Source organism: Symphalangus syndactylus, chromosome 6 (assembly GCF_028878055.3).
Source record: "Symphalangus syndactylus isolate Jambi chromosome 6, NHGRI_mSymSyn1-v2.1_pri, whole genome shotgun sequence".
In the NCBI taxonomy this organism is placed as follows: Eukaryota; Metazoa; Chordata; class Mammalia; order Primates; family Hylobatidae; genus Symphalangus; species Symphalangus syndactylus.
The window spans coordinates 91588566-91610899 of NC_072428.2; the positions used below are offsets into that span (position 1 = coordinate 91588566).

Below are 22334 nucleotides of genomic sequence, written 5' to 3' on the forward strand. Positions count from 1 at the left end.
CTTGGATGTGAGCAACATGACGACGGAGACTAAGCTCATAATTATACTATCCTGTCTTCTTTGAAGAGGGTTGGCTCCAGAAGATCCTTCTAGGGTTATTTTCCTCCCATAGTTTCCAAAGCATGAAGTTGTTTTTATTCCATTTATTCAAACATGACAGTAGAGAAAAGATTATGAAGTCTTCCCAAGGCTCATATTAAAATGAATAAAATATAGTCAGGGAGGGTGCAATGTCTGTGTTTGCCTGCTAGTTCAGCTGTAGTCTAGGGGTTCAGATGGGAGTTGGTAACAGTGCAGAGATGGGGAATTGGAACTGGGGTTAGAGAAAGCCTAGGGATTCCAAGCAACGATGAAATCCACACTAGGTTCATTCAGGAAGCCCAAAAGAAGCCAGTTTGCATTGTGGTCATCCTGAGCCACAATGCCAAGCCCCAAGCCAGTCCTCTCACTCCCCCTCTCAATGCTGAGTTGCTGTTTCTCTAATGCTCCCACATTTCATCCCTAATATAGTGCATTTCCTTATTCACACTTTTCTATTGTAACCCAAGTTGAGACTACAGACACTTGTGCCACCATACCTGGCTAATTTTTATACTTTTAGTAGAGATGGGATTTTGCCGTGTTGCCCAGGCTAGTCTCAGACTCCTATGCTCAGGCAATCTGCCCACCTAAGCCTCCCAAAGTGCTGGGGTTACAGAAATGGGTCACCATGCCCTGCCCACAATGTGTACTTTTCAGGAGAGTGAGCTAGAAAACAGTGAGATATATCCTCTTTCCTGCTGGCCTTGCTCCATTCATGTATTTATTCAGTAAATATTTGAGCACTATGTACCTCATGTCTTAGATAATTAGCACAGACACCTTGGATACCTTATCTGTGATACGGTCTCCACTTAAAAGCTGCTCCCTTCTCTCTTCCACATTAATTATTTCTAAATGTTAACTGAAGTCAAGATAGTGGGATAGTAACCTGCAGGTGCAAAGGTGTCATTCACAACTATGCACTAAAAGAGCCTGTCTCCAAAAACCCCAGGAGAAGCAAGGTGGGTTGTGAACAGGCTGAGATATAGATATACAGGGAGCACTGATGGTGAGGGTCGGGGGATGGCTTTGATAACCTTCAGCAAACCTGTCCTGTGCATACTGATGGGCTCAGTATTTAAGACTTTCCTCCTAATTCCTCCCTTCCCTCTCCACAATGAAGAAAATGGCAGGCAAACAGGACCCGGACCAGGGACCGCCTTTGGCAGCATGGCCTCTAATCAGCTGCAAATATTTCCGTCCCTCAGTGCTTGTCTGAAACTTCTGAGGGCAGAAGTCCGCTTCAGGAGCAAAGTTGCATTTCCTAATCCTCCCCGAGGCCACATACAGGAAAAGAGGCTTCTGCATAAATCTTATCAGGCAAGATACTCCTTGTGCAACACCTCTTCACACATTCTCAGCTTCTAACTCAGGGGATCACAGCCCTAGCTGCACACTAGAGGAAGCTTTCTTTCATCTAAAAAATGCCAATGCCTGTGGATCTCATTCTGAAATTATGAATCAGTTGATTTAGGGTAGCCCTGAGTCTTCTGTTTTCTGTTTGTTTTTGAAGCTCTCTGGTGCATCTGGAATTTCAAAGCACTGCCACATAGGAACTTACTTTAAGTTTCCATTCCATGGTAGAGGAGAGAGTCAGACTGCAGATAAGTGAATGTAAGGACAAAAAGATCAGGCAATGGAATTTCATCCTTTAATATCCTGAGTCCTTTGCCATTTTTAATTTGGAAGCATCTCTCATCAGTAGTCTTTCCTTCTGTAAAGAGGAAATGGAGTCTTTAAGATATACCCACTTCAGAATATGACTCTTATGCTTTTAGCTTTTAATAGCTCAAGATTCTCTTAGCAAAATATGACAATAGACTAGATATAATTAAATAGCAAGAACTCTTGGTAGCTTCCCAGCTTCTTGTTCTGTATGGAAGCTAGATGAAATAGCTAGTACTTATCTCACAGAGCCTAAACAATGAGAAGGATGGCATTTGTCATTCACATCTTTTTGTACACATTGTAAGACCCCCAAATCCTTGCTGAAAGAACTTGAAGCTATTCATTTTGGAAGCATAAGGAAGACAAGTTTCTATTCAGCTACAATCACATTTCTTTGTGATAAGTCTTTTGGAGCTTGTGAGCATTTTAAGTTTCAAATGAATGACTTCATTTGTGACAATGGAACTGTTCTGTAGCAATTAGCTTATGGTGCTAGAGCCATATCTTGCTTCTGCTGTCTGTGGGGTCCAAGGCATGCCAAACTAGCTCATTGGTATTCTCATTCTCTGCGAACTCTAGAAACTCATTTTGATGGTAAATGGAATATTTTCAACATAGTGACCGTAAAGCAGGTGGCTGCACATTAACTTTTCTAAGAAAATAATTACATGCAGGTGGCAAGTTGGAGGAACTCTGTTGTATGCATAACTGCATCCCAGAAAGTTTTCGTAATGTATTTTCTAAGGATAAAGTTATGCATATGACAAACAATGACCTAGCAAAACGGATATAGAACAGATAAGAAATAAGAAAAGTTGATATCCTAGTACATTTCAAAGCTGTTTCTTGGTTTCTTAAAGTTATTGACATATGTTTGAAAATAAATGTTTTAAAACACACACTCATCATTTAGTCATTTAACAAAAAAAGCTATTTTCCATTCACTGTATTAGATGCTCAATACAGAAAGATAAATAACACATGTATCCTGTATATAGAAGTACACAATCTAGGGAAGGAAATCAGCATGCAAATTAATCATTAACACACATTGTAATAAAGTTAGTATAGCCTGTGAAATTCATTATTGTAAAATTATCATTTAGGATGCTGTATACTATGTCACAGAAATCTCTTTATTCAAAATTTGGAAAGGAATGTCACATAAGACTTAGGAATACTATGTCCTTCTAAACAACTGGCTTCGGTGCATCTTAAATACTCTGAATTGTATAATTGGTTTCTCTCTCCTGTTGAATTAGCAGCTTAAAAGCTGAAAGCTAATTTGCAACAAAACTCTAGTAAATAGGAACCTATCTTATCAATTCTATTCATCTCCCACCTAGATTCAACTAACTTCACCCTAATTTTGTTTACTTTTGTTGTTGTTGTCCTCAAATCATCTTAATGATGAAGTGGAGTATAAGAAAATAAGTGAATAGTGACTATAGTGAATAATAACTTAACTGTATATTTTTAAATAACTTAAAGAATGTAATTGGATTATTTGTTACTCAAAGGATAAATGCTTCAGTGGATGGATTTTTTTTTAAGTGAATAAACTGCAATGAGAGAAGTCTGTTCAAAGTTTTCTGAGAACCCAAGGGGGAAGAATATCACACAGGCAGGGAATGTGGCTGGGAGTAGTGAGGGAAGGAGACGCAGGAGAGATAGGAAAAACATCCTCAGAATAACAGCAATAACCACTGCAACACTTCAAGAATAGTAATAAGAAATAACTGTACCTCAAAAACATAACAAACATATCTTCATTGTTGGGTTCTCCGTGGGTGTCTAAGGGAGATACAAACATTGTAAACGTTTCTCTTGTCCTCACAGCAACCCGTGATGTAGCTATTAATGTCCCCATTTTACAGATAAAGATATTGAAGCTTAGAGAGTTAGAAATTTGCCCAAGATGCCACCTGAAACCCAGGTTGTCTTGCTTCAAGTGCTGCACCATTTATATACTGAATCTCTCATGGAAAGATAAGAGGTCTGATAGAGGGTCACTGATCAAAGTAGGTCCGAGTATGTTCAAAGTAGAGGGCACATGTGGTGATGCGGCCAAAGGTGAAGCTACAGAAATGAGTGAGGGCAAGATCAGGAACAGTATATGTTTAAGTAATAGGAAGGTTTCAAAGGATTTTGGTAAGGAAGTTATGTAACAATGGAGAAATGGGAAAACAGGCATCAAACTCTGGTCCTTCCAAGACAGGGTGGCAGTGTTAGAGTTTACAGCTCACATGCTTTACAGGCACAGATATTATTAGTTCACTGCGCACCACAGTCATGATGCACAAGGCCTTGGTGCACAAGAGCATTACAATAACATTTCATCTCCAATGGAAAATAATTTTACGTAGATGGTTGTACTTTGAACCTCTTACAAATGAGTTTCATTAACAAAGAGCATTGTTAGAAGCACTGCCTTCCTAAACAGCACCAAAGGCAGTTAGAGCAAGGTCCCAGTGCTTCTGAAGTTCCCCAATAAAGCCTTTCTTATGGATGAAAAATGATGACAGTGATGGTGGTGATTAAGATGATGATACAAGCTGCTGCTAATTATTGAGCATGTCTGTTCTCAAAATCATGTGCTAATATTCATTATTTCTCTTAATCCTCACAACCACCCCAGGGAGGAGGCATCGTGCTGCTATTACAGATTAAGACACTAAGACTCAGTTTCAGTAACTCACCCAAGGTCACACTGCTAGTCAAGTGGTAGAGCTGGAATTTGAATACAGGACTGATTAACTGCAGAGCCTGTGGTTCAGGCAGCTACCTTACCCTGTCTCCCGTGAGGAAAGAATTAGATCTTACGGTTGACTTACCATGTTTCTGGGAACTGCTTTGAAATGATCTGATTCATACTATTGGAAAATTGGTTGTTGAGATGTTGCTACTTCTATCTCCTTTCCTTTCTGAAACTGTAAGTGGTTTATGTTGGGGACATGCAGGGTATATACACACAATAAGTGTGTGTGCACATGCCAGTGTGAAATTGTATATCAAAAAGAAAAAAGTGTGCAGAGATTCAGTTTAGAAATAAACACAGCCAAGTCCAGCCTTTCCACTTATGAGACATGTGATTTAGAGCAAATAATCCGATCTCTCCATGTGTCAGTCTCATTGCCTTTAAAAGGTGAATAATTAGAATAAAAGTCTGGGTTGTTATGAAACTTCACTGAGGAAAATTATATATAGTAACTGGCCAAGAGTTAAGTACTCAGTATTTGTCAGTTTCTCTTCCATCCCTTCTCTCCTCTTCATGCTTGCCTGCCATAATTCTATTTCAGTTTGTACAAAGAACCAAAGTCAATGTATATGCCAGCCCTCTCATGGGATGTTTACATCCTAGAGAAAGAGCAACATAGGCCCACCACTAAAAGCAGGATTGTTGGTTTCTACTCTCCCCATAGATAAGGAACTCTACATTTCAAACAGCCTGCTATACAGGAATTCACAGTTTGCTTCGACTATAAGCTCTCAGTTTAGCTGGGCCACAGTTGCTTCAAGCCTCTCTGCATCTGATACCTACGAGTTTGCCCTCTCACCATGTAGAATACGAATTCTCCACTTTTGATTGATTTCAGCATCAACTGTCCTACATATGTATGCTGTAACTTCTGCAAACATCTTGGGAGTCTTTCTTCTGGATCCCAGTCTCTCAATCCAGGACTAACTCTAAAAAGTGCAGACTCTGGTTGCTATACTCTATCAATGAATTTACCTCACATTTATCCTGTTGGATATGGGGACTTTGCAAAGCTCAGGTGATGCTCTTTTCTTCAACACCATTCAGTATAAATTTCATTTCTTGGCCACTTATTTTCATGCATATTAAACTCATCTCAAATGAACACAGTAGACCAGAAAGCAAGTGCACATTCTAGTTCTTTTGGCTGAATCGTGCATAATGTAAATAGAATAACATATGAGGGAGCCTTTGAGAACTCAGCACTTGTCACAGAAATGTGTGTTGTACACAGGCCAGCCCAGTCAGGAGCCTGACCGCATGCTGGGTGAGGCACTTGACTGTAATCAGATAAGGTGGCCCTTAATCACCTGCTCTCTATAGAGCCATGCATATGGTCTTTTAAGTGACTTTGCCCCACTGTTATCCTAATTTGAATTTTCTCTTTTAGCCACATAAATAGAAGAACACAGTTTGAAAATCCTGTCCTGGAAGCAAAAAGGAAGCTACAGCAACATAACATGCCCCACACAGAACTTGGAACAAAGCCCCTGCAGGCCCCAGGTTTCCGAGGTATGATACCTGTCAGCATGTGATGTTTCAAACGGAAAATTGTCTGTCAAACTGCCTGCTCTTCCAAATATGTCTGTAGCTTGAACCATTTTGAAAACTTGATTTGCTTTCTCCAGACCTTCCTATTAGCTTTAGCTGGATGTTTGCATTCTCTCTAAACTAATGCCTTTAGCAACCGCAGATGAAGTTACAGCCGCAGGCAGTACTTTATAGGAATGTACAGCATGTCACCAAGTGGAGATTAATGGATTTTTATAGTGGCACTGTAAACTGCAGAGATTCATAGAGACTTATAAGTTTGTCCTTAAAAGACCAAGCACAAGAATGAGGCTTGTTCTCCTTTGTGACAGTAGACAGCTCCTCATGGACATTACCTAGGCCCAAATCCATCCGCCCCCGTGCTGCCCCGGAGAGGTCGCGCAGCGTGAGTGACTTGTCTTACTATCAGCGCGACCCGGCAGGGAGGCCCTGGCTGTTCGGTATGTCCCAGGGCTGCTTGTGGGACCTGACTACACCTGGGAGCCACGTAGTGGGATGAGTTGCTGCACAAACTTTTCACAGCTAGTGAGCTTCTAAATAAAAGCACAAAAGAGCCTTTAGAGTCGGGAGGCCTAGGCTTGCCTGCTGGTAATTTTCACGCCATATACTGCAGCATAATTAAATGAATGTAAAGGTCTCCTGATGAACTCATCTCCAACTATAAACATTAATTTGATAAAGAAAACGTAGGAGAAAGGATTATATGTGGTTTTTATTTATGTTTTAAGGAACCTGTGTTTTTAATAAAGATACATGTGATATGTAAGCAGACAGAAAAAGTAGAAGTCTAATAGAATGACTCATTATTTTAGAGCTAATGACTTGTCAACCAAAATGTAACAACAAAGATATCACGCAGAATACTTAATTGAGTTACCATGTACAATTTGGCTGTTAAAAATATTAAATCAGAGCACCTAAATATAACACATTTTAAAAGAATCATATAAAATATTTATCTGTGATGGAATTTAAAGCAGATATTAATTCTGTTTTCTAGTATGACTATTATTTTTTAAAACACTTACTATACTTAGGAATATATTTATTACAGATCGTAGCTGGAAAAGCATATTATATAACAAATTAGCAGGTAAATCTATGCAATGCCTATTCAGATTATTCGGGCATATGATTTGAATCTATCAACATATCGTGACAAAATGTGTTACCTTTACATTCATAATTATACCTAAAAACATTGGCTTGCCTTTTGCTCACATTTTAGAGTATACTAAACACTATCGGAGCCAATAGCAATTTATTTATCTGGTTATCTTTATAGTTTCTCACAATAGAGCATGTAAACAAAAGTCAGTCCCACATACAGGTACTCTTTCTAAGCAATCTGGACCTTTTGAGTATGTGATCACATTCCACTGTTTCTCTGTTTGTGATACTGCACGTGCTGAAATGTTGTGCTCTTATTCACTTAAAAAAAAATCACAAGTCCATTTCATTTTTCTACCTTTATTTCTTCAAGGCTTAGTTTAGGATCGGCCACTGACACATACCTCCTACCTAGAATCTTTCATAACAACAAGAGGAACAGATCCAGATGTTGTCTGGATGATTTGGGCTCCTTGTCCTCTTTCTCAGAAGGCTCTGGCAGCCTGTTGACACAGCCTTTTTTAAGCACAAGAAGGCTAAATTAATGAGTGGAAACCGATTTGACAAAAAGTCTGTCTCCAAAGCAAACAGCTTTTTCATCTTTCCCTGGATGCTTGGGACTGCTCTTCATGTGTAGGAAGTTCTAATAGTTTTGCTCCTCTTGCAGTCACCCCCTGCTTGCATTTGCTGTATAAGACCCCCCACATTTACCCCTGGGATTGTCGCTGCTCAGGGGCTGGCTTTCTCTTGTCTGAGAACTTGCCTTGAACATGCCTTTTTCTTTTTTAACTTATATTGGCCAATGTAGAAAAACCACTCTTCACCCGGGATGCATCCCAGTTGAAGGGAACATTCCTCAGCACCACCCTAAAAAAGAGCAACATGGGTTTTGGATTTACCATCATTGGTGGAGACGAACCTGATGAGTTTCTGCAGGTGAAAAGTGTGATTCCGGATGGGCCTGCAGCACAGGATGGAAAAATGGAAACAGGTAAGGTCCTTCATGGTTTAGAAAATTGTTTTGCAACATCTTTTGTTCTGAAGGCAAATATAAGGAGCTTCTTTTGTGTTTTGATTCAAAAGACAAAGGTCACTTCACTTTAGGAAAAGCATAAAGCATAAATTATGTTTCCCCTAAGTTTAAAAATATCAAGTTGAATTAATTTGGAAACAATTTTGAATATAATTTCTGCCTTCTTTTTTAGACTACCCCTTCTGTTTGCTGGATTCAGTGGACTCTTGAGATTGACACTTTTCTAATTTATCTCTAGAGTTTGTTCTTAGGGGTGTGATTAACATTTCACACTTTTCTAACTTATATTCAGCCACAATATTTTAAAATCTGTGTTAATCTTATAATATCCTCATGCTATATCACCCAGGTTAGTTATTGAAATATACATGCCCATCTCATACAGAAAATTTTAAACTGGACTAGGTCTGTATATGTCCCCATATAATGTTTTAATATATGAGTCTTTTCTAGTCCTTAAAAATTATTTTTCATATATAATTACTCAGATGTCTACTCAAATTACAATTAAAATTTATTTCATGTGGAAATACAGAGGCAAATTGCTAAGGGCAGAAACATATAAAATATGAAAATTACACAGAGTAAATGAAAAAGTAATGAACAAGGTTTGGCTTCACAGTCTGATTTTAAATTTTCTTGCCTGGCCCATGATGTTGGATAACTCCCATAACTTGTAAATATGAATTTCCTTATCTAGAAAACAATGAAGAAATTAAATTTGACCTTACGTATTTTAAGTGCTGATTCAAGATTTGTATAGTGTAATTTTTTTTAATTATACTTTAAGTTCTGGGGTACATGTGCAGAACGTGCAGTTTTGTTACATAGGTATACACAGTAATGGGATTGCTGGGTCAAATAGTAGTTCTGGTTCTAGATCCTTTAGGAATCACCACACTGTCTTCCACAATGGTTGAACCAATTTACACTCCCACCAACAGTGTAAAAGTGTTCGTGTTTCTCCACATCCCCTCCAGCATCTGTTGTTTCCTGACTTTTTAATGATGGCCATTCTAACTGGCATGAGATGGTATCTCATTGTGGTTTTGATTTGCATTTCTCTAATGACCAGTGATGATGAGCTTTTTTTCATATGTTTGTTGACTGCACAAATGTCTTCTTTTGAGAAGTGTCTGTTCATATCCTTTGCCCACTTTTTCATAGGGTTGTTTTTTTTTCTTGTAAATTCGTTTAGGCTCTTTGTAGATTCTGGATATTAGCCCTTTGTCAGATGGATAGATTGCAAAAACTTTCTCCCATTCTGTAGGTTGCCTGTTCACTTTGATGATAGTTTCTTCTGCTCTGCAGAAGCTCTTTAGTTTAATTAGATCCCATTTGTCAATTTTGGCTTTTGTTGCCATTGCTTTTGGTGTTTTAGTCATGAAGTCTTTTCCCAGACCTATGTCCTGAATGGTATTGCCTAGGTTTTCTTCTAGGGTTTTTATGGTCTTAGGTCTTACGTTTAAGTCTTTAATCCATCTTGAGTTAATTTTTATATAAGGTGTAAGGAAGGGGTCCAGTTTCAGTTTTCTGCATATGGCCAACCAGTTTTCCCAACACTGTTTATTAAATAGGGAATTCTTTCCCTATTGCTTGTTTTTGTCAGGTTTGTCAAAGATCAGATGTTTGTAGATGTATGGTGTTTATTTCTGAGGCCTCTATTCTGTTCCATTGGCCTGTATATCTGTTTTGGTACCAGTACCATGCTATTTTGGTTACTGTAGCCTTATAGTATAGTTGGAAGTCATGTAGTGTGATGCCTCCAGCTTTGTTCTTTTTGCTTAGGATTGTCTTGGCAATGTGGGCTCTTTTTTGGTTCCATATAAAATTTATGGTGGTTTTTTCCAGTTCTGTGAAGAAAGTCAATGGTAGCTTGATGGGGATAGCATTGAATCTATAAATTACTTTGGGCAGTATGGCCATTTTCATGATATTGATTCCTCTTATCCATGAGTATGGAATGTTTTCCATTTGTTTGTGTCCTCTCTTATTCCCTTGAGCAGTGGTTTATAGTTCTCCCTGAAGAGGTCCTTCACATCCCTCGTAAGTTGTATTCCTAGGTATTTTATTTTCTTTGTAGCAGTTTTGAATGGGAGTTCACTTATGATTTGGCTTTCTGTTGGTCTATTATTGGTGTATAGGAATGCTTGTGATTTTTGCACATTGATTTTGTATCCTGAGACTTTGCTGAAGTTGCTTATTATCAGCATAAGGAGTTTTGGGGCTGAGACGATGGGGTTTTCTAAATATACAATCATGTAATCTGCAAAAAGAGACTATTTGACTTCCTCTTTTTCTATTTGAATACCCTTTATTTCTTTCTCTTGCCTGATTGCCCCAACCAGAACTTCCAGTACTGTGTTGAATAGGAGTGGTGAGAGAGGGTATCCTTGTCTTGTGCCAGTTTTCAAAAGGAATGCTTCCCATTTTTTCCCATTCAGTATGATATTGGTTGTCAGTTTGTCATAAATAGCTCTTATTATTTTGAGATATGTTCCATCAATACCTAGTTTATGGAGAGGTTTTAGCATGAGGTGCGTTGAATTTTCTCGAAGGCCTTTTCTGCATCTTTTGAGATAATCATGTGTTTTTTGTCATTGATTCTGTTTATATGATGGATTACGTTTACTGATTTGCATATGTTGAACCATCCTTGCATCCCAGGAATGAAGCTGACTTGATTGTGATGGAAAAGCTTTTTGATGTGCTGCTGGATTGGGTTTGCCAGTATTTTATTGAGGATTTTTGCATTGATGTTCATCAGGGATATTGGCCTGAAATTTTCTTTTTTTGTTGTGTCTCTGCCAGTTTTGGTATCAGGATGATGCTGGTATCATAAAATGAGTTAGGGAGGATTCCCTCATTTTCTATTGTTTGGAATAGTTTCAGAAGGAAGGTACCATCTCCTCTTTGTACCTCTGGTAGAATTTGGCTGTAAATCTGTCTGGTCCTGGACTTTTTTTGGTTGGTAGGCTATTAATTACTGACTCAATTTCAGAAATTTTTCTTGGTATAGTGTAATTTTTAAAGGCCTTAGAATACTGTTATAAAGTACAATAACTATATCTCTAAAGGAATATACTCTATCACCATTGTCATGTTTTTCACATTTATTTAGTTTATGATATCAACTTTATAAACTCAATCGGTTCTAGTAGATACAAAAATTAGAGAATTCCTTTGGAGAAAAAGTTCTGCCATTTTTATGACCAATACACTTATTAATTGTTCTTCCATGGGTTTTAAAGTGGTTTGTGTATAGAGAAACAAAAAAAATTTGAGGTATTCATCTGACATTTTTAATTTCAAATATCACCAAAGCTATATTGCCATTTATCATATAGTTTCTGTATAAATAACTTTTTATGGTACCCTTATGAGTATATTTGTCACTGCCACTCATTTATGGGTAATAATGCATATTATATCTCCTTAAAAGTTGAGATGAAGTTTCAAAACTAACTCACCACGTTTCCAAACACTACTGTTATAAAAGTCATGTGTAGATAATTTTCTACAAGAGTGAGTTAGAGGGTGTCCATCTCTGCCATTCATTTGGTGATATTTTACTGAGCATCCACATCTTCATGTTGCCAAAACCTCACAAACATCAAATGTTTCAATAAAAATTACCCTATTGCCTACGATTAGAATAAAACAAAATTTTGGGACTAATTCCATCTTGGGAGAGGGGAAAGACTCCCCAGTGCTTTTGAACTTCAGTGAAATATTTCACAAATCCATTTCTTTTTAGAATAAAAATGTGGTTATTTTTCTTTCCACTATTTCATGTTTCAAAACTAGAAAAGACTTATTTCAGTGTAAACTTAAAAGACAAAATAAAAATATTTGCATAGAAAATCTTTTTTCTTTTTTACTCATTTTGCTAGTTTGCCACACCCACACAGTCTAAGTTAGCTTTATTCAACCACAAAGTCAAAGATTTATTTAGAACGTAGCAGATTGTCTTCATTTAAGATAATCACAAAGCAGGTCCGAAGAGAGATAAAAGAACCAAAGATTTAATTCTATTCACCATCTCCTGTTTAGTCCTCTACGCATTTAACTTGCTGAGCACCTCCCTTTCATAGTCATTGCAGCGCGCCAGGGCTATAAAGATGGGAAGAACACAGACCTGTTTCTCAAGGAGGTCACATCTAGGAGGGGCCACAGGCCCATAAACAAGTAATTGTAACAAAATATAATAGATATGTAATAACCACAATATTGGCACAAAGTCAGGAGAGTAGGAGGAGTGAGCAACAGAAGTTTGTTTGTTTGTTTGTTTGTTTTCTCAAGAGATGGGGTCTTGCTATGTTGCCCAGGCTGGTGGCACTCAAACTCCTGGGCTCACGCAATCTCCCTGCCTCAGCCTTCCAAGTAGCTAGGACTACAGGCATGCACCATCACACCCGGCTAAGCAACAGAAATTTTTTAAAGTATATTGCTAACTGTATAATTTTATTAGGCTTTTATAGGGCTAATGTCTCTCATTGGAAAAAAGTTTAATTAAACAAAATGTAATGCTTGTTAAATATTCAAAAAATGTAAAACGTTTACCTATAATCGTGAGATAATTTAAAATGACATGTAAAAACACATTTCTGCAACATCCCACATGTTATAGTAGAGGGAATGGCTCTTCAGTTCAATTCAGCAAATATTTAGTGAATGTGCCTGACATTTTGCTAATTACTAGCAAATCCCAAATTACTAGGGATGCAAAAATGAGACAAATCTATCTTCAAGAAGTTTACCAGTGACATGTTAATGAATATTTATATCAATGCTATAATAAAAATATGTACATAAGTACAACAATAGTACAGAGGAAAGGGGAAATCCGTTCTGCTGGGAAGTGCTTAGGGAAGACCTCATAGAGAAGATAAGATGACGCCTGAAAGAGTTGTGGATGATGAACAGATATCTGCTAGGTGGACAAGTGAGAAAGATCATGGGAAGAGGAAATAGCACATGCAGAGAGGCACAGTAGTGAGAAATGCCTAGAAAAAGGGGTATGCCGCCACCGTGTACATTAATGTTTCACCTTCAGTGTGGATTTATGATGAAATATGGAGTAAAATGACCATCATAAGTGGTAAAGATGAACTACTTAGACTTGTAGCAAACATCAGAGACAGTATAGAGTCATATATCCTCAAATAAAAAAACCAAAATATCACAAATACACATATACCTGTAATTAAAACCATTCTCATAGAATTTTTCAACTAATTTTTAGCCCATTTGGCATAGAGGTTTGCTCTATGGCTAATATTTTGTTTTACTTATATGTTCCTGGAACATAAAACAGTGCTGGGCAAATAACAGGTGCTCATAAGTACTTCTTGGATGGACGGATGGATGGATGGTGGTTGGATGGATGCTTTTATAAATGAAGAAATGAAATTTGAATAGGCTGAATTCCTCTTTTACAGTATAGCCTAGTCAATGCTAATTGGACAATGTAGCGGACCACTGAAGCAGCAACAAACCAGTTTTTCATTTTCTGGATGAAATTTAAAAGACAAGTACATGGTAAAGACAAAATTAATTTTCTTTTTTATAATGACTTTATATATCAAATGAACCTAAAAAATTAACACAAATAATAGATGCTACAGATATAAAGGATAAGTCATTGGTATTGAAAAGGTGAGCAGGCTCATTTGACACTGAAATAAAATGAAAGTATTTTAATCGACTTCTCCAGCTCCAGATCATCTCTAATTTAGGCAAAAGACGGCAGTAGTTTGTGTAGGCACAAAGAAAAATCCTCTGTACCAAAAAGTTTGACCCAGGGTCCTATCCAAGAGAAACAAGGGTGGAGTTGGGAATTATTTCTTTCTTAGTTGGCACTGACTCCTGGGAAGGTATGGAGAACAGGAGAAAATGAGGGCAGTGTGCCTTTGGCTGCTTTTTGATAACAACTGCTTATTGACAATCATTGAGCCAATCCCTGATGATCTTATGATGTTCCAGAAGGTTTCTCAGAAAGAATTACCATAGTGCCCAGAAACCCTCTGAGTTCTGGTTATTAAGTATTCTACACATCCCAGCAATCATTTGCAAACACTAAGAGACCCTGATTACATTCTTTAAAGTATTTTAAAAATCAAGTTTGATGTAACATGGCTTACACAGAACCACAGAGTCTGATAGATGGTTATTTATCTAACATTCTTCAGTTAAAAAGCTTCTCTCTTTACATAATGTTTTGTGTTTTTCCCTAGGCTAATTTTTGAATCAAAGCTTGTGGTTTGCAGCATACACGAGAGAGAAGAGAGCTAACCTATTCATGAAGTGCTTCCATAGGCAGAGGTTGAATTAGGAAGTACTCATAACCCGTTCATTTTTATTTGCCTTCCTTTAGTATTTATCCATTTTATTAGTAAAATCACAAGAAAGTATCCTGAGAGAAAAACATGCGAGCATCCTAGCATTCTTCTTCATCTTTCTCTTCTTTTTTTCTTCTTTCTTTTCTTCTTCTTCTTGCTTCTTTCTTCTCTTCATCATCTTTTTCTTGACAGAGTCTCACTCTGTCACTCAGGCTGGAGTGTAGTGGCACAATCACAGCTCACTGTAGCCTCCAGCTCCTAGGCTCCAGCCATCCTCCTACCTCAGCCTCCCAAGTAGCTGGAACCACAGGCTTGCACCACCATGCTTGGCTAATTTCTTTAAAATTTTTAAAGAGACAAGGTATCACTTTGTTGCCCAGGCTGGTCACAAACTCCTGGCAAGCAAGGCTCCTGCCTTGGCCTCCCAAAATCCTGGGATTACAGTTATGAGGCACCATGCCCAGCCGATCCTAGAATTCTTTAGCCCCTGGCACTTCTCCACTTGAGCAGGTAGACATCACTGCTCTTTTAGTGGTTGCTACCTCCATATCTGTGCTTCTGAAAGTAAGGGCACAAGATGAACTTTGTCAGAACCATTTGGAGAGCTTTTTAAAAATACAGTTTCCTGTGCCCCCAGACCTACTGATTCCAGATTTCTAGAATCAGTGTTCAACAATATGCATATGTGTATATATATGTATTTTTTAATTGTTGAAGCAGTACATGTGCATGGTAAATAAAAAAGGATCAAAATGTTTATCATGCTTAAAATGTCTCCACCCTGCCCCTTCCCACCCTCTAGACCTATAATCCCAGAGACAATGGATTAGTTTATATTCTTTTAGATAATTCTTCTGGTAGCTACCTTCACACTTCTAATGAATACACTTATACAGTTGTCTTAACAGTTTAGACATGACCTATATTTACTTTCTTTTAGAAAGAGATGAAGCTTTAGCATCTGGTAACCCTCCTACATCCTCCCAGTAGAGTTTTACTACTAATTTTAGTGAAATTTGCATAGTTTTTGCATCATTATGGCTTTGTACATTTGTTCACTGAGCCCAGTAATGTACCATAAATATATTGTTTCCCTTAAACAGCTTTATGGAGTTTTATACTCTTTCTTTATTGCAATATACTTCTTAAAATAATCATATTTTCCCCCAAAAGTGTCATCATATTAGGTACTATGGAGGATCTCCCTTTTTCTGGTCATTTTTTTTGTCTTCCAACCCTTGTCTAGTGGGGTGGTTGCATGGCTGACACTTAGGGACTTTGCATTGTATTTTTCCCAAATACAGTCCACTATTATTCCTATCCATATTCTCTTTTTCTCACATACCTTTATTTTACTAGAGTGTGATGCTCACATGTCTAATGATTCTAGATTTCCATATTTAAGAGTGAAATCCTATAAAGATACTTGGGAGTCCAACGTTGGTGGCAGAGTTTGAAGACTAGTCAGATTTTATTTAGGGTTATGAAGCAGAGACAGAATAAGAAAGTCTAATCTGTTCTCTGGGGCATTTTTCTTTCTGTTTTGGAGACACTCTCATTCTCTGACTTGGGTGTGTGATGGGAGGTCTGCATGCAGGCAAATGGCCAGGCAGATCTTCCATATACTCGGATCAGATGTTTCTGTATCCCTAGCCCTTCTGGGGTTCTGTGGAGCAACTGAGTCCTTCCTGTCCGTGCTGCCCTCCCAGCCAAGAAGACACTAGAACCGAAATCAGCAAACTCTGTAAAAGGTCAGATATTAGTAAATACTTAGGTAAAACATTTTAGGTTTTGCAGACCAGATGGTCTCTGTTACAACTATTCAACTCTGCTATCGTGAAAGCAGCCCTAGACAACATGTAAAAACAAGAGGGTATGGCTGTGTTCCAATAAAACTTTAATTACAAATACAGATGGCAGTAGGTTTTGCCTCATGGGTCTTAGTTTGCCAGCTCCTGCTCTGGAATATACTTTTCAAAGTCATGGTACCTCTGCTCTCATGCCTTTACTGACATTCCATATTCTAGAATTCTCTTCCGTTGTCTTGTCTTATAACAGTCTTTCTCGGCGGCTCTTCATTGCTGTGGGTTTATCCATTTTAAAGTCCTTGTTAAAGAGAAAGATGGGTGTTAGTCTGTTATCTTGAACCAAAAGTCAGAATCCGCATCAAATGCCCAATGGAGTACAAGAACTACTGCCTGTAGTAGTAGCAAGAAGATTCCTTTCTCACCTACTGTACAGCTTTGCAAACACCCTCCATCCTAACCTCCCCCTCTCCCATCCAAGCCTATGCTCAGAACTGCTTTAAAGGGGTGTTTGTGAATAACAGTGGGGATTAACTTTTAGGGTGGAGACTATGGGCTTCTATCCAATAGAAAAAAACCTAATCTTTACATTTATCTTTCTTATGAGTCACATTAAGTGGCTTCTAGGAATAAGTCTAGGATGTTGGACTATGAGCAGTTTCTCACTTTGGGGGTTTTAGCACTGTTTCAGGAAATTCTATCCCATCGCATTATTATCTGAAATCTTAGTTACCCTTTTTACCCTCCAGGGAAGAGTGAGGATTAACCTGAGGCCCATGTGGATGGTGATGGGCCTGCTCTCAGAGGAGTAGTTACTGCCTGTCTCCTTAGTGCTGGCCATTCCATATTGATTTTCCAGTTAATGGTCATCCAGTGATTTCCCACTCTACCCCAGCGCAGTGTTCTTTGGCCCTTCCTAACCATTCTGAGCTCCTTAGCAGTTTAATACGATTTCCTCATTGTTCATTAAACATTCCCTGAGAAAGAGCTGCAAGAAAGCCTAAGAAGTCATTTGAAAATGTTTCCTGGCTTGTTTTTCCACCACTTCATAACCAACCTATATCCAGAGCAGGCTTCCTTTTGAAACCTGAGCACACACTGAGAATCAGAGAAATGTAATTTTTCTACTCTTTTGAAGTACCTGTTTAGTTTTCAATTGCTGCCTAATAAACTATGCCAAACTCAAGTGATTTAAAAGAACACTAGATCGTTGGCTCATGATTCTGCGATCTCACTTGGGATCAGGCAGGTCGCTCTCTTCTACTAGACTTACTTTGGGACTCATCACCCAGCTGCAGTCATATGAAGCTCTCCTGGGGCTAGGATGCGCAGGGCGGCTTCACTCACACTTCATGCCTCCGCTGGGATGGTTGGGACACCTGAGATCTTGCCAGGCATTGCTCCACACAGTCTCAATGACAAGGCAGCTTAGGGTAACTTGAGAGAGCAAAAGGGAAGGCTGTCAGGCCTCTTAAGGCCTAGGCTGGATCCTGCATAGTATCACTTCCACCCCATTCCATTGATTTAGGTGGTATAAATCATTGAGGTGGTCTGTCAGTTCCTAGAACCAAATGAACTAATCAGAGAAATGCAACTTTTCTACTCTTTGGATCACAGAGAGTCGTAGGTCAGCCCAGACTCAAGGGAAGGGGAACCTTTTGGTGGAGAAGTAGCAAAAAATTTTTAGTAATCTTTTATCTACTGCAACATGCTTCTTGTGGCTGCTTTGTTTCAGAGTTCCCCGTGTTTGTGCAAACTCCCCCTGAGAAAAGTACCTTTCACTTTTATGGGCACTCTGCCTTCTCACAATCTTTCTGGTACAGAGCATTGATAATGTTTTCCCTTTCAGTTCTCTGTAGTGCTAGCAATAAATAATAGTGAATCATAATACCACATCCAGAAATTATAAGAAGTAAAACCACGAGGTCTCTAGCTTTATCTTTCTAATAAAAATAAAAAGTGGCCGGGCGCGGTGGCTCACGCTTGTAATCCCAGCACTTTGGGAGGCCGAGGCGGGCAGATCACGAGGTCAAGAGATCGAGACCACGGTGAAACCCCGTCTCTACTAAAAATACAAAAAATTAGCCGGGCGTGGTGGCGGGCACCTGTAGTCCCAGCTACTCAGAGAGGCTGAGGCAGGAGAATGGCGTGAATCCAGGAGGCGGAGCTTGCAGTGAGCCGAGATTGCGCCACTGCACTCCAGCCTGGGTGACAGAGCGAGACTCCGTCTCAAAAAATAATAATAATAAAATGAAGTGGTTATAGGAATTCAGTTTTTTAAAAAAGGTTTTAATCTAGCAAAATGTTCATACTTACATCGTGTTAGATAATTTTCTAAAACTGCCATGACGTAACATCATTTTGCCTGTTTAGACATTTATGAACTTTCGGTGCTAATGAAAACATTTTGGTCTCTCTAAAAGTCAGAAAATAAATTTCTAGCCAGCTGGCCAATACTAGTATCTTCCAGTAGAAAAGAAATAAACTTAGCCTATCAATATATTTACTCTTTGTTCTTTCTAAACACACCTAATTTTCAAAACTCCACTTCATTTGTTCAAATACCTAATATCTCCACTGCTAGTAATGTATCTCTCAGACCAATAACAGGACCTCCCACAGTGAGGGTGAGAGCAGCGCTGAACACTTTCTAGCCACTACTCTCCTTTTTTTTTTTTTTTTTAAGATGGAGTCTCGCTCTGTTGCCCAGGCTAGAGTGCAGTGACGTGATCTTGGCTCACTGCAAGCTCTGCCTCCTGGGTTCACACCATGCTCCTGCCTCAGCCTCCTGAGTAGCTGGGACTACAGGCGCCCACCACCACACCAGGCTAATTTTTTGTATCTTTAGTAGAGATGGAATGTCACCATTTTAGCCAGGATGGTCTCGATCTCCTGACCTCGTGATCCTCCTGCCTCGGCCTCCCGAAATGCTGAGATTACAGGTGTAAGCCACTGCGCCCAGGCTACTCTCCTTTTATAATGACACATAGGTGATACAGATGTCACACCTGGAAAAGTGCTTGAATTTGGCTACAGACCAACCACTTGGGGATTAAAAACAATGTCATTGCATCAATTCTTAAAACCATGCTATGCTTCAGCAAAACATTTAGTTTTAAAAAGAGGCCTTTGTAACCCAAATGCTATTGTGGTGCCTCTTTGTTCTCATTTCTGTCTTTTGTCTTCTTTTTGCCTTGCACAGTCCTCTTTATTCCCTCTTCATTTAAAATCACATTCTGATAAAAGTTCACTTAAGAAGGGGTAACTATACAAATCTTATCCTAGGTTCTCATCTCTGCTGTAGGATTAAGAACTTTACTATCATTTTAGTGCAGATATAGCAAAGTGTGCTACTTTGCATTTTTTTCTAGTTTCAGTATTGGTATCCATTTGGATTAGTCACACAGTAATTGAGATATGATATTCATGATGATTTTACCTATTAAGGTCATGGAAGTCAATACACTTAAATGTACATTTATTACTAGTATTTTTAAGTTATTCTGCACAAAATATTTATATTAATTTGCACTAAGGCTCACTGGCCCTCTGAGGAGCTAAAGTAAAATATAGATGGGGCCTCTACTCGGCCTGAGAGCAGAGCTCTGAATGGTGCTAGACGTTATAACACCAGGAATGTTATATTAGTGTACTAGAGTATGCTACTGGGTATAAAATTGGCATGTAAAAAAAAATTCTGAAAGCCTGTTACTTAAATATAATAGAAATGGACTGGAAAACATGGGGTTAACATCATCTTTTTATACTTAATAGTATAGGAGGAGGTGGTTGGCTGTGAGTATATTAGTGAGAGGTGTTTACCTTAAGATAAATTTAAACTAAAAGTAATAACTGAATGCATTTAAGCAGTTATTATCACTTTAGCTTTTTAAGTGTAGGTCCAAAATCACCAATTCCCTTGCTTTGTCAAAGAACCAAAGTGATACAGCTAGATGCAAAGATTTACTAGATTCTGCTATCTGGACTGCCATCTGCATTTTTTTTTATACATAATTTCAACTTGTATTTGAGATTCAGGGGTACCTGTGCAGGTTTGTTACATAGGTATATTGCGTGACGCTAAGGTTTGGGGTATGTATGATCCTGTCACTCAGGTATTGAGCTTAGTACCCAATAGGTAGTTTCTCAGCCCTTGCCCCGACCCTCCCCACTCTAGTAGTCCCTAGTGTCTGTTGTTTCTATCTTTATATCCATATGTACCCAATGTTTAACTTCCACTTATAAGTGAGAACATGTAGTATTTGGTTTTTTGTTCTTGTGTTAATTCACTTAGGACAGTGGCCTCCAGCTGCATCCATGTTACTGCAAAGGATGCGATTTCATCATTTTTTATGGCTGCATAGTATTCTATGGTGTGTGTGTGTTCTATGGTGTATATGTGTGTGTACACACATGCATGTGTATATGCACCATATGCACTCTTATGGACAATGTCAAATTCGTTCAGTTCCTACTACTCTGTCTCTCTGAACTGAGCCTTTGGTTCATCAGGAAACAATCTGCTTTTTATGAAAGATGCTTATTTTTATCTGCTCCTCCCTCAGCTGAATTGGAAATTCTTATTTGCCAGCCCCTGCCTCCCCAACCTGACTATAAGTTCATTGAGATCAAAACCTGTGTCTGACTTGATCGTTAATAAATCACCTAGGCTTAGTTCATGACCAGGTATATGGAAAATATTCAACTTGTTGATTAAATAAGTGAATGAATCTTTCTATGCAGCACTAGTCTGACATGGATTACTATGGAGGCATAAGATTTGCTGTAATCATCATAGATTCTTACATGATTATGTTGTCCTTACAGGATTATTTAAAGCTTTTCTTAGTCTAGTTTAACCAAACATCTCACCAGATGTGTTATTATATATAAAATACTTAGGTCATGGCACATGGAATCTCTCAGAAATGGTAGCCATTATGAATCTCCATAAGACTATCTTCCAATAAATTAAAGCTATAATATTCTAGAAGTAATGGATACATGAAAAGATCTTATGAACTCTTAGGATGTTCACCCTTTGGATCCTGGAGACAAAATGATTCTGCATTGAACATTTAAAGACACCTCTTGCTTCTTTAAATCATTTTAGACTTAATAAAGGTATCAGAAAATTTTCAGAATTGTGGTGCCATGTTGACAACTGTTCTGTTGGCAGACTGGCAGCTGAAATAGCGACATTTCACCTCTTCTGTATGCATTATCTGACACTGAAATTGGGCTAGGTGCCATGTAAGTATTCCATAGGATGCTCATCTCTTTTTGCTAGGCACGTTTTACAGAAGTCAGTAACCTAATCTTCATTTGTTTAATAATGGTCTCTCCATTTTTGATATGGTAATCCACTCCAAAAATAAAAGCAAGTCAATTCTGAATCATAAAAAAAAGAAATGTCTGAGGAGGGTAAGATAGTTGGAGCATGCGTGAAGAAAAGTAAATGTTTCTGCTAAGAGAAATAACACTCCTTGAATCAAATATATAGAATATTGGTGCATATTCCTACAGCTTGTCATATGGGTTTGCAAGTGCTCAGTGAATAGTTTAATTGTATAGATATGCACATATGTATCATCATCCACAGATATGCGGAATATAAGTGACAAGAGGCAAGAAACATGTCTTTCATTTTCTTTAGCTAAGTCGTAGATCTTGGCTCATAATTATGAATTTCTTTGTATTCTGGATGAAGAGACTTCATTGAAGTCAATAGGAGATAAATTACCATGCAGACCTTTGTCTGTAAGTGTGATTCTGCTGGTTTTTGCAAGCTGCCAGTGAAATTACAGATAGAGTGCGCTGGAATCTGCAAATATCAAAACTGCTGCAGCTGCAGAAACATTATTCCTGTATCCAATGTAATTAATGTGCCTCTCATATGCTCCAGCTGAGGATTTGCATGAAGTGACAAGAGTACACATGGTAAATCTTGAGTGTCATCATCTAACTTACTACTTTGCTGGAAAATC

The 22334-nt window shown here is 38.4% G+C and overlaps 1 protein-coding gene across 11 annotated transcripts in view; it reads left to right on the top strand.

Annotated features, from left to right (window-relative positions):
* Window positions 1-22334, top strand: part of MAGI2 (membrane associated guanylate kinase, WW and PDZ domain containing 2) — a 1470566-nt gene that overhangs the window by 1117127 nt on the left and 331105 nt on the right. For 8 of the 11 annotated variants that reach the window (XM_055283428.2, XM_055283421.2, XM_055283424.2 and 5 more), the window contains 3 exons: window positions 5898-6019; window positions 6370-6498; window positions 7977-8159. In XM_055283428.2, the coding sequence (XP_055139403.1) occupies window positions 5898-6019; window positions 6370-6498; window positions 7977-8159 (434 nt within the window). The remainder of the gene's footprint in view (window positions 1-5897; window positions 6020-6369; window positions 6499-7976; window positions 8160-22334) is intronic. The other 3 variants (XM_055283425.2, XM_055283427.2, XM_055283422.2) reach the window with 2 other exon arrangements.